This window comes from Eurytemora carolleeae, unplaced genomic scaffold (assembly GCF_000591075.1).
Source record: "Eurytemora carolleeae unplaced genomic scaffold, Eaff_2.0 scaffold887, whole genome shotgun sequence".
Classification (NCBI taxonomy): domain Eukaryota; kingdom Metazoa; phylum Arthropoda; class Copepoda; order Calanoida; family Temoridae; genus Eurytemora; species Eurytemora carolleeae.
The window spans coordinates 2,478-15,972 of NW_019396811.1; the positions used below are offsets into that span (position 1 = coordinate 2,478).

Here is a 13,495-nt window from a genome sequence, read left to right on the forward strand (position 1 = left end):
CCTCCCTGGGCTGCCAACTGTTTTTATAGATTGAAATATTAGAGAAGACCATTGAAGGAAAATTTGAATAATGGTCTGAGATGAAAAGTGAACCAAACCATGAACCATGTGAGAGGGGGGATAGAGTTCTACAGGGTTTTTAAAACAAGGATTTAGGGCGATTCGCGCCCCATTTTAATATTAGTTTTTTGTTTTGCTTTGTTGATGGAGTTCCCCAAATTTAGAAAATAAATTTTTTTGCAGCTCATACTTAATTTAAAAAAATTGAAACCGTTTCGACATTTAAATACAAATTAATAAGAATTAAATTTTTTTTTCTTCTTTTTATCTATTTCAATTTTGTTATTACTGACACCTACCCTATATATCCCTGTGGATATGAAGCAAAGTTACCAAAGGGATAACCGGGTAGTCCCTAAACAAGAAAAAATTATTTGATATAATCTTAAAATATCTATTTTGAAGGTTTACACCAGAAAATATATTTTTATATAAATAATCTATAGGTTTTATTGCAAAATATAAAAAGAGTTTCCAAAAAGGAATTGCCTAAATGCACTGCCAAATCAGGGATTATGAAAATTCCACTAAATTCGAACCAATCAATACTGTATATTTTTATATTTCGTTAAAATCAAGTGGACTTTTAAATTTAGAAAGTGATTCTAAAAGTTATCATCCTATTTCAGATTTTTTGGCTATCACTGTGCGACATTTAAAAAGTGATTTTGGCGATATCAACCTGAATTGTCCTATGACTGAAACTTACAGACAGTCATCACTAAAGTGTCATTCTTTGTGGGTAACCCTGTTTTCACAAATAAAGCACTATGAATTAGACAGAAGGATTTTTACTGCTACGACTTTGTAACCTCGACTTTCTTCTAGCTTTCAGTTTAAGTTTACATATTAGATATTCAAAACATTTTGGTTTTTCTCAAAAAGATGAGAAGAATTTGAATCTTACGTTTGAAGTAGTAAAGCACTGACCTGTAAGTAGCTTGACTGTGCTGCAGCTATAGGTTGTGGTATATAGTATCCAGGTATAGGTTGACCAGTGGAGAATGAATAGGGAAACTGTGCTCCAGGTAGAAGCTGGGGAATTGCAAGCTGAATAATAAAATACAATATAATAATATTTTTACCACCAAGATTAATATGTTTATTTCCGTCCAAAAATCGTATACTAGGACAGACCCGTTTTTTTAAAGACAACTTACAAGGCAATAGTAGTTGGCTGACCATTAACTTGAAACTGCTGAACACTGCTGGGATATTGCATCATGACTCCCTGCTGCTGCGCCAGTGCTGCTCCCTGCGCAGCTTGAAGCGCAGCTTGTTGACTACTAAGTCCGCCTGTTGGACCGTTACTGCCGGCAGCTGTCTGCCCAGGAAGCCCATAAGCAGCTTGAACAGCTTGAACGCTGGGGCAGCTAAACAAAATGGACGAATTAAAAAAAAAAAACGATAAAGTTCTGTGAGATCTTCGGGGCTAGTCACACTTATCTGATTTGTTAAACATTTTGTAGCTGTGATTTAACTACAAATTCCCAGGCTAGAGCTACAGGCGAGGATATCGCTGCTAGAAAATGTCTAAAAATCTGACAACTGGTTCTTCCATTGATTAAGAAACTTTATATGAAGAGTATAAAATAACGTTAATCCATCAATCAGCATATAGTGTACTTTTCTTCCTATTTATTGATTACTATTCAAGTTTTTGGCTTTAAAAAGATTTAATATATTTTAAAATGTTTATAAAATTATGCAAAATGTCAGAAAAAAAGATAAATTTAAAAGTTGGTTAAACACCTCATATTTTTCTGGAACCAAAACACTAAGACCAGATTAAAATTAAGCGGGATATTTTAAAATTATGTTTGAATAAGAATAAATTGACAGCAAACCTCTCAAAAATATGGCTTTGCCAGTTGACTGCCGATTTTGTCTTCACATAAAGTTTACAATCAAATGGGATAAAAATTGATATAGAAAAAGTACAATGGTAATATAAAATTTTATAAAATCTTATTAACAAAGTCCGTCTAAAAAAAATAACAATTTAACTGTAAATTCTATTAAATTAAATAATCTAAGTTGGAAGTATCAAAGGTTACAGGTTTTTAACATATAGGGATTCGAACATTTGAGTTTGAGGCAACAATCGATTACGAGTACGAGTAAACACTAGACAAGTCAATATAATGTGCTGGTTAGGATTCTCTACCTGTCAAGAGACTTAAGACCGAAGGTGGTGTAGGGGCTGTAGATGGTGGGGTTCTTAGACCAGAGCCCTGCCTCCTCCCCCTTCATCCCCGGCTCCCTCAGGGTCCCTAGGATCGGCTGACTCAGACCCATTTGAGCATTGACAGCATCCAGTACACTGGATCTACAATTGGAACTATTACAATTACAAATATGATAATTAATACTATTGTGTCATTGACCGAGGCCAGAATGAAGGAAAGTGTCAAAATAATTTTGTAATTAAAGAAATAATTTTTTTTTTAAATAATTTTATTCTAATAAACTNGAGAATGAATAGGGAAACTGTGCTCCAGGTAGAAGCTGGGGAATTGCAAGCTGAATAATAAAATACAATATAATAATATTTTTACCACCAAGATTAATATGTTTATTTCCTTTATTAATATTATTTTTATTATTTTGCAAAACTTAATTATTTTTTTTCTGAGTTAGCCCCCCCCCCCCCTCCCTCTGATTTAATGTATTCACTTCTTAGATTAATATTTTACCCCTAGATAAATGGTTTTTACTCTAGATTAACATTTTTACACATCTTAGACAGTTTAAGGAAAAGATAAAATATCAAGATAAAGATCAAGATCAAGATCAAAATAAAGATCAAGATCAAGATCAAGATTAAGACCTTGGCTGGACCTGGATAAGTAAAAATATTGCAACTATCCAGAAAAAAATACAAACGTATTTACAATTAAATAACACTGTAAACTCCGGTTAAGCAATAATACGGTAAACATACAGACAATATAAGTCCAAACAGGACAGTAACCAAATGAAGTATCCCTTTCTAGTGATATGATGAACAACAACATGGATACTAGAATGTGTGGATAAGACAGAGATCTTGACAGGCTACATTTGTTGCATAAAACGTGCTGGGACGACTCTACACTTGGTGGTCCAGACTGGACAGTCCGACTGAATGCATATACAGTAGATGCTGTACCGGCACGGATCCGAAAACTTTTAGAGTATGTTGAAAGTTGAAGGCTGAGCTAAGAATCTCAAAAATTTATAAAATCCATGTTTCTCTTGTATTGGAAAATTCTCCAAATGTTTCGGATCTTCCGAGGGTGGGATAAGTTTTGATAAGAGATTTTTCACACTTTACTCCCAGATTCTCCATTTTTTTGATACATTTCAAGAATCGTTTTTTTATTATTTATTAACGACGATGAAAAATGTAAAACATATTCTACAGTAAACAACAGTTGTTAAGGAACATATTTCTCAATAGAAATTTGTGAAGAAATCAATTGTAGAATATATTATTTCTTTATCATCATGATATTCAATATTTTTATCATTTATAAATTTGTTCGGAGATTTCTTAAAATTCTTCAAATGTCGTCTTTTCAACTAATATTTCAAGAAATCTACGGAAAACGTTTTTTAAAAACAAACATTACAGCAACTGTTCTATAATGTTCTATACTCGATTCAATGTTTGGTTTGCAAGGACGGAAAGAAGNGGGGAGGGGGCTTATTGTTGTTTTTATGAGATAATTTTTCTTTATATAAATGTAATATTTATTTATTGGATATCTTGTAAACTTAAAACATTTTGTCAACGTATCTTCATAAAAATATTTACAGGACACTGATGAAAGTTTGGAGGGGAAAAAACTGAACATTTTGATTCAGCTTTATCAAACTTTTTAGTAAAGATTTTATGAAAACAAAACTTTTTAAAGCGTTATAGATCAGAGCCCGCGATTTAACAAACTCGGGTCTAAACTGTCGTTGGACCTTATTTTAGTAAATGTAGTTAATATGCAGAAACTTCTTTTTTTCTTCACCCTATCCCAATTGGGCCATTTTTGTCTAATAATGATTAGAGGGCCGGAGGAGGGGGGGGGGAAGGGTCCTTCCCCCTAAATGAATTATTTTAAAAAATATTAACATGCGACATGGGCTATTTTTGATTTTTATTTCAAACACCGACCAGCCGTTTTGACTGTCCTCCACTCTACCCTAATCATAAGGCTGTGATTTGAATCTATTCCCCAATAAATATATAAGGTATAGGGTATACCTGAAGTACCTGACTGTTTGTAGGAATATTATTAGGATCTCCACTCTCCTTCCCCCAGCTGCATTTTACAGTATGTCCTGCTACATCTGTGTTATGTGTAGCTACAATTGCATGTGCAGCTGACTCTTTGGTAGAAAACCTAAAAAATGTCGATTTCCTTTATTGTTTCTGAAGTAAGAAAACCGTATGTGAAAATAATAAGTTTTTAAAATCAAAAACATGGGTTTCTAATTAATACTTAATCTGACAAAATACCGGTCTTAATCGGACATCCAATCTATATATGCAGAGTGTTAGGTGAAAATACCTTTACAGTCCTTTAAATCCTACAGAATCCTTATTTACGCCCCTGGCACCCCTCTCCAACCCCACCCCGCCCACATTTAAAGATTATTTCTGTTTAGACAGAATAACAAAGATATTTTTATCACTTGTTTTTCTCATAAAAACATCTTTATAGATGAAATTTAGTTAAACGTTTTTTATAAAAATGTAAAATTAGTTAATGGTAAAAAATATAAATTGAAATTTATTCTTCAAAAAACTGACAAAATTCATGGAATTCGTTCAAATGTCAGAATAAAACGTACTTAGAAATACAAAACAAATATATACAAGGCAAACTGCGAGCTTTCTATCATTACTTTTCTTTTTAACTGATACTTAACTTACTCACTCCACTTTCAATCTTTTATCAAATAAATAAATGCCATTTAAAGAAAAATTTACATTGTTAACAATTGTGCCAGCTGATTGATATTAATTTTTCTTTAAAAATATTATTTATATTAAACTTGTAGTTCAAGTTTGCAATGAAGAACTTATTTAATTATAAGTTTTAACGTTTTTATTCAAGTATAATGTTGTGAATTGGAAAACAGCAATTACGTGAAAAGACCCTTTAAAGGGACTGTACTCATAATTTGAACCAAATCTTCATGCAAATATGGCAATACTTGATTTAAAATGGTACCCATAGAAGCTTTGTCTGATCAAGTATGAATTAGATAATATCAATGTTTATAATTTTGTAAACTGATTATTTTCTATTTTAAATTTTGATTTCTCTACAAAAGTGAATTGCGCAATTCTGCTGCAGGAAGACGTTTCGGAATTTTCTGAATAAAATACTCTCAAATCTAGAAATCATTATTGATCAGAAAAAGGTTTCAAGGGTACCGTTGTGATTCGGAATTGGATGGAGCATGTTAGAAATTTCTATCAACATGTACGAAATCACGATTAACATGTTCGAAATTTCAATCTACATTTTCGAAATTTCGATCAACATATTCGAACTTTCGACCATGTTTGTAAAATCCAGATGTTTCTGTATAATTCAATAGCTAAAGGTCAGATTCAAAAGAGAAAAATATATTTACCTGACAAAAGCATAACCTTTGTCCTTAAAAATCCTAATCTCCTGAATGCTCCCAAAGTGCGCAAAGGTTTTCTGCAGGAGATCTTCAGAAAGACCTGAATACGCCAGAGCTATACAAAACAAACATATAATCAGCAGTACGTACAGTATGCACAGCGTGTCCCCAACAAATCTTAAATTGAAATAAAAATTGGAAAACAAGTTCTTATAGGACTGATGATAATGTAAAAAAAATCATCGAGAACACTTTTAAACAATTTGGATTTTTAAAATTTGGAAACACCTTGTACGGTAGAAGTTTTGAACATATACCTGTACCTGTGTTTATGCCTCCGCAGTACACTGTACAGTTAGTAGGTGAGCTCTGATTGTACACTTCATCGAAGCTAAGGGGTTTAGCATTAACTGAAAAAAAAACATTTAAGAATGTACAGTTCAAGTTAAAGTTGATTCGAAAATTCGGATTCTCTGCAAAAAATTCCTACTCTGTCCTATATCATTTTGTTTAATTATTATTATTATTTTTTTGTTTTTAATTGTTCATTAAAATGATTTTTTTGCAACTTATGATTTCCTGAGTATTTATAAAAACTACACATGCCTATATTTACTTACTGAAAACTAAAAAAGAAGGGAAAATTTAAATTACTGACACAACTTTGTGACCTTGTAGCTCCAATAGTTTTGATGAGAAATTTGGTTACATTATATAAATTCAAAATTTGATTGTTCTTCTCTGATGTAAAATTTAATTTGGCGTGGCTCACGGGAAGTCGTAGTACATTTGATTTTCAGAGCCGGGTCAACCTTTCCGGTCCCAGTTTGTACTGTACCTAGCTCTATGGACAGGACTAGCCAGTGCAACAAGGTTGACGCGGTCAGACTTTATGCTTCATATAGGTTGAATTTACTTTTACGAAAGGGGCAGATGTGCGTGGTCTATTTAAAAATAGAGTCCTATCCCCTTTTCCGAAAATTTGGCTTCTGCATGACGTCATTTAATGCAGGAAGAATAATTTGATTTGATTTAAGTGCCGAGATAACAGTACTGAAGCTAGAGCTGTTTAATTATTCTCTTCAAGCCTTACACTATCTCTTAAACTCAAAGAAAAAGATAAATCTTGTAAGAAATATTCTTTTGCTGTTTTCTAACAAAATATTCCCCCCCCCCCCGGCCTGCTCATCACACCATTCTAATCAACAATGCAAAAGGGAAAGGTATATGCAATATTACTGTTACGACTGTTACGAGAAAAATTTTTTCTTTTCTCTTCTCTCAATAACTTTTCAAACAGAGAAAATATTTTTGAAAACACGATAGATATCATTAAATAGAATTTAACAAAAAATCCTTTAAATTATACTATTCATTAAAAGTCACAAAATTTCACGGTGTCAAAAATGAGAGTGCTAGTACAAAAAAACTACAGGGGGGGGGGAGCGTTTGGCCTGTTTAGAGTTTATTGGGGTGTAAGTGTAATTTCAAATGCAAATATGGCAAGGCCCGATTTACAACGGTTCCCTTGATACCTGTAACTGAATGATAATGTTGAAAGTGCAGTCGTTTTTCTGTTTAATTTTATAATTCAATTATATGTTTTCATTCAGTAGATATGCACAAGTAACTTTGTATAGAAACCACAAATCAAAATATTAATTCATACTTGATCAGACAAAACTTTTAAGGGCTGTCTGATGTTGTGAATCGGGCATTGCCATCTTTGCATGGAGGGTTCCTTGAAATTATGCTTACAGTCCCTTTAAATATAAAATATGTGAAGTTGTTGGTCCAATGTTGGTAAAGTGTTGGTTTTGGTAAAATCGATATGATATTAATATTGCATAAAGTGCGTAGACTCAGGGGAGATGGGGTGAGTCAGCGACGCTATTATAGAATTCAGGAAAATGCGCAAACCGAGACATATCATTGTGAGTGAACTATAAGTGAGGGGGGTAGGGTTTATGCACACATTTGATTGTAACGCAATTTGAACGTGAGAAACTTCCACTGTTACAATTGATCAGCAATAACTTGTGCACTATTCTGATAACGCAAATATTTATTGATTTTATTTAGAATTAGACTTTATAAAAGCGTTTGACAAAAATGAATATAGGGAGGGGTTTTAAAAAATTCTGCTTTTCACGTTGCTTTTTATATTTTTATCTAGATTTTTCGTCAAATTTTATGAATTATAGATAACACTTTAATTTTGACTAGGAAAAAATTTCTTAATATTTATCAAATTACAATGTCTACATGTCTACCTGTATACCTGTCTACCTGTCTGTACTTGTCTACCTGTCCACCTGTCTACCTGTCTTCCTGTCTATCTGTCTACCCATTTACCTGTCTACCTGTGTACCTGTCTACCTGTCTACCTGTCTACCTGTCTACCTGTCTACCTGTCTACCTGTCTACCTGTCTACATGTCTACCTGTCAACCTGTCTCCGTAAAACTTTCTTACCATCATTTCTATTGGCTGGTGGTTTACGTGTGGCCCAGTTGGTCCGGATAGATCTAAAAATAAAATTTAAATTTATGAAAATATTTCGAAAATGTATTAAGCTAATTGCTTTCAATTTAACACTTATATTCGAAGAAATAGCACATGAAGAGAATAAGCCACTATGGTCCAGCAGACTGCTTTTTTGTTGCAAAATATGCGCTGTGTCAACTACGTCCAGCAGTACACTATGCGGGCCGGTACAAGTAAACTGTAGACTAGTATCTTTGTACTGGTCCGGTTTATGCAACACTTGGTCTTATGTGAAGCTTATCCATGCACAATGAACTACCCCAGAAAATATGCGGGGTTAATATATTGGGATGTATATTTGTAAATTAATTGATAAATACGGGAAATATGAGATACAATCTAATTCTTTGTTTCTATATCTCTATGATTTTATTTAAGCTGAATTTTTCTAATCCTCATATATTAGGAACTTGATGGTGTAAATCTTATTAAATTTAGACTATTTTATCTAGTAAAATTCACAGTTTGATTTACGACATCAGGGAGAATATTTGATAAATTGGAGAGGGCTACTTATAGTTGCATCTACCTGAACTGGCCATATGTAATTCAGATATCCAGCTCAAAGTCATTAAATTTGGTAGCAGATGGTTTAATAGTTTTACATTTGAAAATTTAAGTTTGTGGCAAGTACTCAGTTCCTTAGTTAACATTTAAATGCATTCAGCTTGGATAGATAGGCGAATATACATATAGATATATAGACGAATATATATAGATCTACGGATTAGATATATAGATATATTATTCATGATATAGCTATAATTAACATATATATTACATATTATCCGTACTAAATCTCTGTTCGCATCCACTCTTAAGAATTTTGCTCGTTTTCTAAGAGCAATGGACACAAAAGTTTCTCTTTCAAAGAGATGTGATGTATAGGATAAAATAAATGGCTGAAATGAACTGTAAGCAATATTTCAAGTGAACCTAGATGCAAAGATGGCAATGCCACGTGGATTTAACGGTTTCTGTCAATATTAAAGAAAGCTGTGACTTTCGATCCCAATTTGACCCATTAAACATAATTTGTGAGCCTTTTTTCTTAAATACTTTTTGTTGGCATATGCATTTTAAATGAAAATGTAATTCGTAAAGTAAATGATTATTGAATTATAAAGACCAAAACACGTTTGATTTCAAATAGAAGAAACCGAATGCTGCTCACTCTGGTTAGTCCAGTGTAATGCCCAATTTGCAATGGTACCCTAGACATCTTTGGCTAAAAAGTATGAATTATAAATCAATTTTTTTATTTCTTTAAATTGATTATTTTTATTTGCGTTTTCTCACCGAAAGTGACTTTCTAATTTGAAAGAATAAATGGAGAAACTCAAAGAAATAAAAAACGACGGCATCTTCAACATTTTTGATCAGATTAAGGTTTCAAGGGTACCGTTGTAAATCAGGAATTGCTATTTTTGTATAGAGGGTCACTTGAAATTCAGCTTACAGTTCTTTTAACATCTTTGTTTTAAAAAGAACAGGATTAACTTCTAGGTTTCTGATTTTTTCAGACATTTCCATCTTTGCATGAAGGTTCACTTATAATTATGCTTACTGCCCCTTTAATTTTAATTTTATCTTATTTATATAATCGTGTACTATGCTACGTAAGTTGCAAGATAGCATTAAAAACCTGAAATGTATTTGTCTCAAACAAATTAAGGAAAAAGAGGTTGTTTAACACTTTTTTTAAAGTTTAAGAATATTTAGACTTTATTTTTGAAATGTGATAACTTTGATTGAACTCAGTAATGCAAGACGGAACACGTTAAAATAAAACCAAAAAACAAAGCATAAAGCACTTCTATAAGTTTTTTTTATTAGGAAAAATCCTAAGAACTTGATGACTTAAAATTTCTTTTTTTCAAGTTCCTTTATTTTTGCAACCTGGTGATATTTATCAATAATTATCAATTACAACAAGTGGCATCTGTTAATACCCATGGTGATGTTTCAGTAGAAGTAAATATTTCCATTTACTGATAGCGCCGATTGAAAGATTCATAACTCTGATTGGATACTGAGATAAATAGAAATATAGATGTTACCGCCATACTATTTTTATTGGTTCAGAATAGACAACAAACACATGACTGAACCCTTATTGGATCAGGCGCTAATGGACTCAGCATACAGGAGTGGATTTATGGGCATGCGCATGAAATGTAACAAAACCAGACTTCATGACCAGGTATTTTAAAATTTTGTTTTTAAAACTAATTTAATCATCTTATCTTTCCAATCAAATATTTGGACAGATATTTGGAAAAGCAAAATCTAAAAAAATGTTTTTGATATTCAATACCTTGATCCAAGCCACTGTCCGTTCATCAAGGCGATGGCGTTCTCTGCCTCGACTTTCTTGACGAAGCTGACGAACCCGTAGCCCTTGGATTTCAACGTCTGGGGATCCCGAACAACGCGACAATCACTGCAACAAAAAATTTAAGAAAAAATTGTTGATTTAAAGAAAAACATTTCTAAAGGACTGAAGGATTTACAACGGTACCCTTGAAACCTTTATCTGATTAATAATGTTGAAGATACTGTCGTTTTTTTTTCTAGGTTCAAAAGTCCTAATTTTGATAATTTTTTATATGTTTTCTTGCAGTAGAAATGCGCAAGTCACTTTTGTGAAAAACCACAAAATTAAAAATAATCAGTTTTAAAAACTTTTAAAATTTGTATCTAATTCTTACTTGATCAGATAAAGATTTTCAGGTTTCCGTTGTAAACTGGTCATTGTCATTTATGTATCGGAGGAACACTTGAAATTACGCTAACAGTCACTTTAAAAGCGTTGATTAACAACTCACAACAGTACCCTTGAAATCTTCGTCTAAGAAGAAATGATAAATGAATAAAAAGTCATTTCAATATAAATCGACAATCCATTTCATGTTGAAAAAAAAAAATATAAGTTTTTGTATTGAAGAATAATATCAAAATACAGTGAGAGCAAGGGAGTAATAAAAGATAAACGTGAAATAAAATGTTCAATCAAAATAAAACAAAAACAAGATTTTCAACAGACTTTCAACATTGAAAGAAGATAATTCAAAACCTAAAGCAAGGCATCAAATAAAAATGTCCAATTATGGCATCTTTAGTTCTCTATCAAAATCCAAAAAAAAAACGTTTTCAAATATCTTTTAATTTTTATTAAATACTGCGCGTAATGAACTGTAAATAGTTTTTAAAACACAAAAAATATTAAATAATTAACACAATGTGAAAGTTCATTTACATTTAATCCAAGACATTTAAATCACCGTGCTTCACAGGAATTGAGATGTATTGGTTTGATTGTCATTGTGGCGTTACTTTCAACACCAATTTTACTCGCCATGTGGATACTTGCGATTTACGTAACAAATTCAATCAGTTTAATTCAATCTAAAACTGTAAACATATGGTTCATTTCAAGTACCGAGCCCACGTTTAAGCAACTATTGTAAGCTGTACACAAACGGCCTATATCAGAAAAACGGGAGAGGGCACCAATTGTATCATCCTTTTCTCAAGCTAATATAGGGGTTGGGGGGGTTGGGAGAGGGCGGTGCTAGAAAAATATTAAAACTTACGAGATATCCCCAAAAGGTAGGAAAGCCTCTTTTAAGGTCTGGGTCTCAATCTCAGGGCTTAGGTCTCCAACAAATATGTGGTAGTGCTCTAAATATATAATTATCATTATTACTGTTATTATCATTATCAGTATTATTATTTTATTTTTATTATTATTTTATTATTTACAGAAAGATCATTATCTACTTCTATAGATACACCATCAAGTTGCAGTGCATAATCTATATATTTATATATTCATCCATATATATATATATATATAAATATTCGACATATCTACAAATATTTAAACCAGTTTTCCAATATTTGACAAATACCCCTGGATTAAAATTTTCCAACATTGTTCTAATAGTTCAATGCTATAAAGAGAGGAGCAGAGTTGAGAAGGGTCAGAGAGTATAAATGAGTACTAGAGCAAGGTCAATGAAAATGAGTATGTACAAATAAAGTTCAGAGAGGATCAAAGAGTTTAAATAAGGAAAGAGTAACCTAATGTCGGAGACTATAACTGAGAAGAATTATAAATTTAATGCTATGCTCTGTGATATATTTAATCTGAAGGGACTGTTGCTGAATTCTCAGTAAAAATTAATAATCTGTGAGTTTAGAGCTCTTCTCTCTGGAAATAGCTTTGTCAAACTTTAGCAAAGATTGGTTTGGAGAGAGGTGGATACCGTTTTAATTGGTTGGTTTGGTAAATTATCATGAATCTGTTTGGCTAGTTTTGTGTTCAATAGTATGATTTAGTATAGTTCTGATAAACTTGTTTTGGGTTAGTTTTGTGTAAAATGATATGGTTTGGTCTAGTTATGATGAACATGTTTGGTTAGTTTTGAGGAATACATTATGAATATGATACTAGCTCCCCCCCCCCACCACCAACCAGCCTCTTTTAGGAACAACCATATGGGTGTAAGTTAATACGAGCTATTGATCCAATGTATTCTTCAATCTACACTTCTTATATCCTTCTATCCATACTTCTTCATATCTATCCTTCTATCCTTCTATCCTAATATCCTCCTATTATCTATTAGCTTCTTTCTATTAATCCTTCTATCCATACTTTTGTCTTTCTTTCCTTCTATCCTTGTATCTATACTTATTTCTATTCTTCTTTCTATCCTTGCGTTCATATTTCTTTCTATCTAAAAAAGGGTTATTGTATATTTGACTAACTCTGTAGTCTGTACAGTGTACATATTCTGCTATGTATGCATAATAAAGGGTTATTGTGTATTTTACTAATTCTGCACAGTGTACATATTCTGCTATGTGTGCATAATAAAGGGTTATTGTGTATTTTACTAATTCTGTACAGTGTACATATTCTGCTATGTATGCATAATAAAGGGTTATTGTGTATTTTACTAATTCTGTACAGTGTACATATTTCCCCCTAGGTTGCATTGTGTAATGTATTCAAGTAATGATAAGCAAACATTAATTAACAAAGAAGGGACGGAGGGAGGATGGATGGGAGGGGGAATGAGAAGGAAAGGAGGAAGGTTTATTTATTTCTCACCCAAAGAACCAAAAATACCATTAAATCTTGCATAAAATTTTAGATTTCAGTTTCTTTTCTCTCTTCTCCTTTCTTTGTTTTCCTTTCTCTCTTTTCATTTCTCTCTTTTTCTTTCTATGTTTTCGTTTCTCTGTTTTCCTTTCTCTGTTTT

At 32.3% G+C, this 13,495-nt stretch overlaps 1 protein-coding gene across 5 annotated transcripts in view; it reads right to left on the reverse strand.

The window, feature by feature from the left end:
* Positions 1 to 328: 328 nt before the first annotated feature.
* LOC111708928 (nucleolysin TIA-1) overlaps positions 329 to 13,495 on the reverse strand; it is a 49,909-nt gene continuing 36,742 nt past the window's right edge. Inside the window, exons 3-10 of one of the 5 annotated variants that reach the window (XM_023482438.1) lie at positions 11,819 to 11,906; positions 10,540 to 10,665; positions 8,151 to 8,203; positions 6,000 to 6,086; positions 5,683 to 5,791; positions 4,301 to 4,439; positions 991 to 1,110; positions 329 to 415 (exon numbers count right to left, since the gene is read on the reverse strand). In XM_023482438.1, the coding sequence (XP_023338206.1) occupies positions 356 to 415; positions 991 to 1,110; positions 4,301 to 4,439; positions 5,683 to 5,791; positions 6,000 to 6,086; positions 8,151 to 8,203; positions 10,540 to 10,665; positions 11,819 to 11,906 (782 nt within the window). In that variant the 3' untranslated portion in view covers positions 329 to 355. Of the gene's footprint in view, positions 416 to 990; positions 1,111 to 4,300; positions 4,440 to 5,682; positions 5,792 to 5,993; positions 6,087 to 8,150; positions 8,204 to 10,539; positions 10,666 to 11,818; positions 11,907 to 13,495 lie in introns of all 5 variants that reach the window. The other 4 variants (XM_023482440.1, XM_023482439.1, XM_023482437.1 and 1 more) reach the window with 4 other exon arrangements.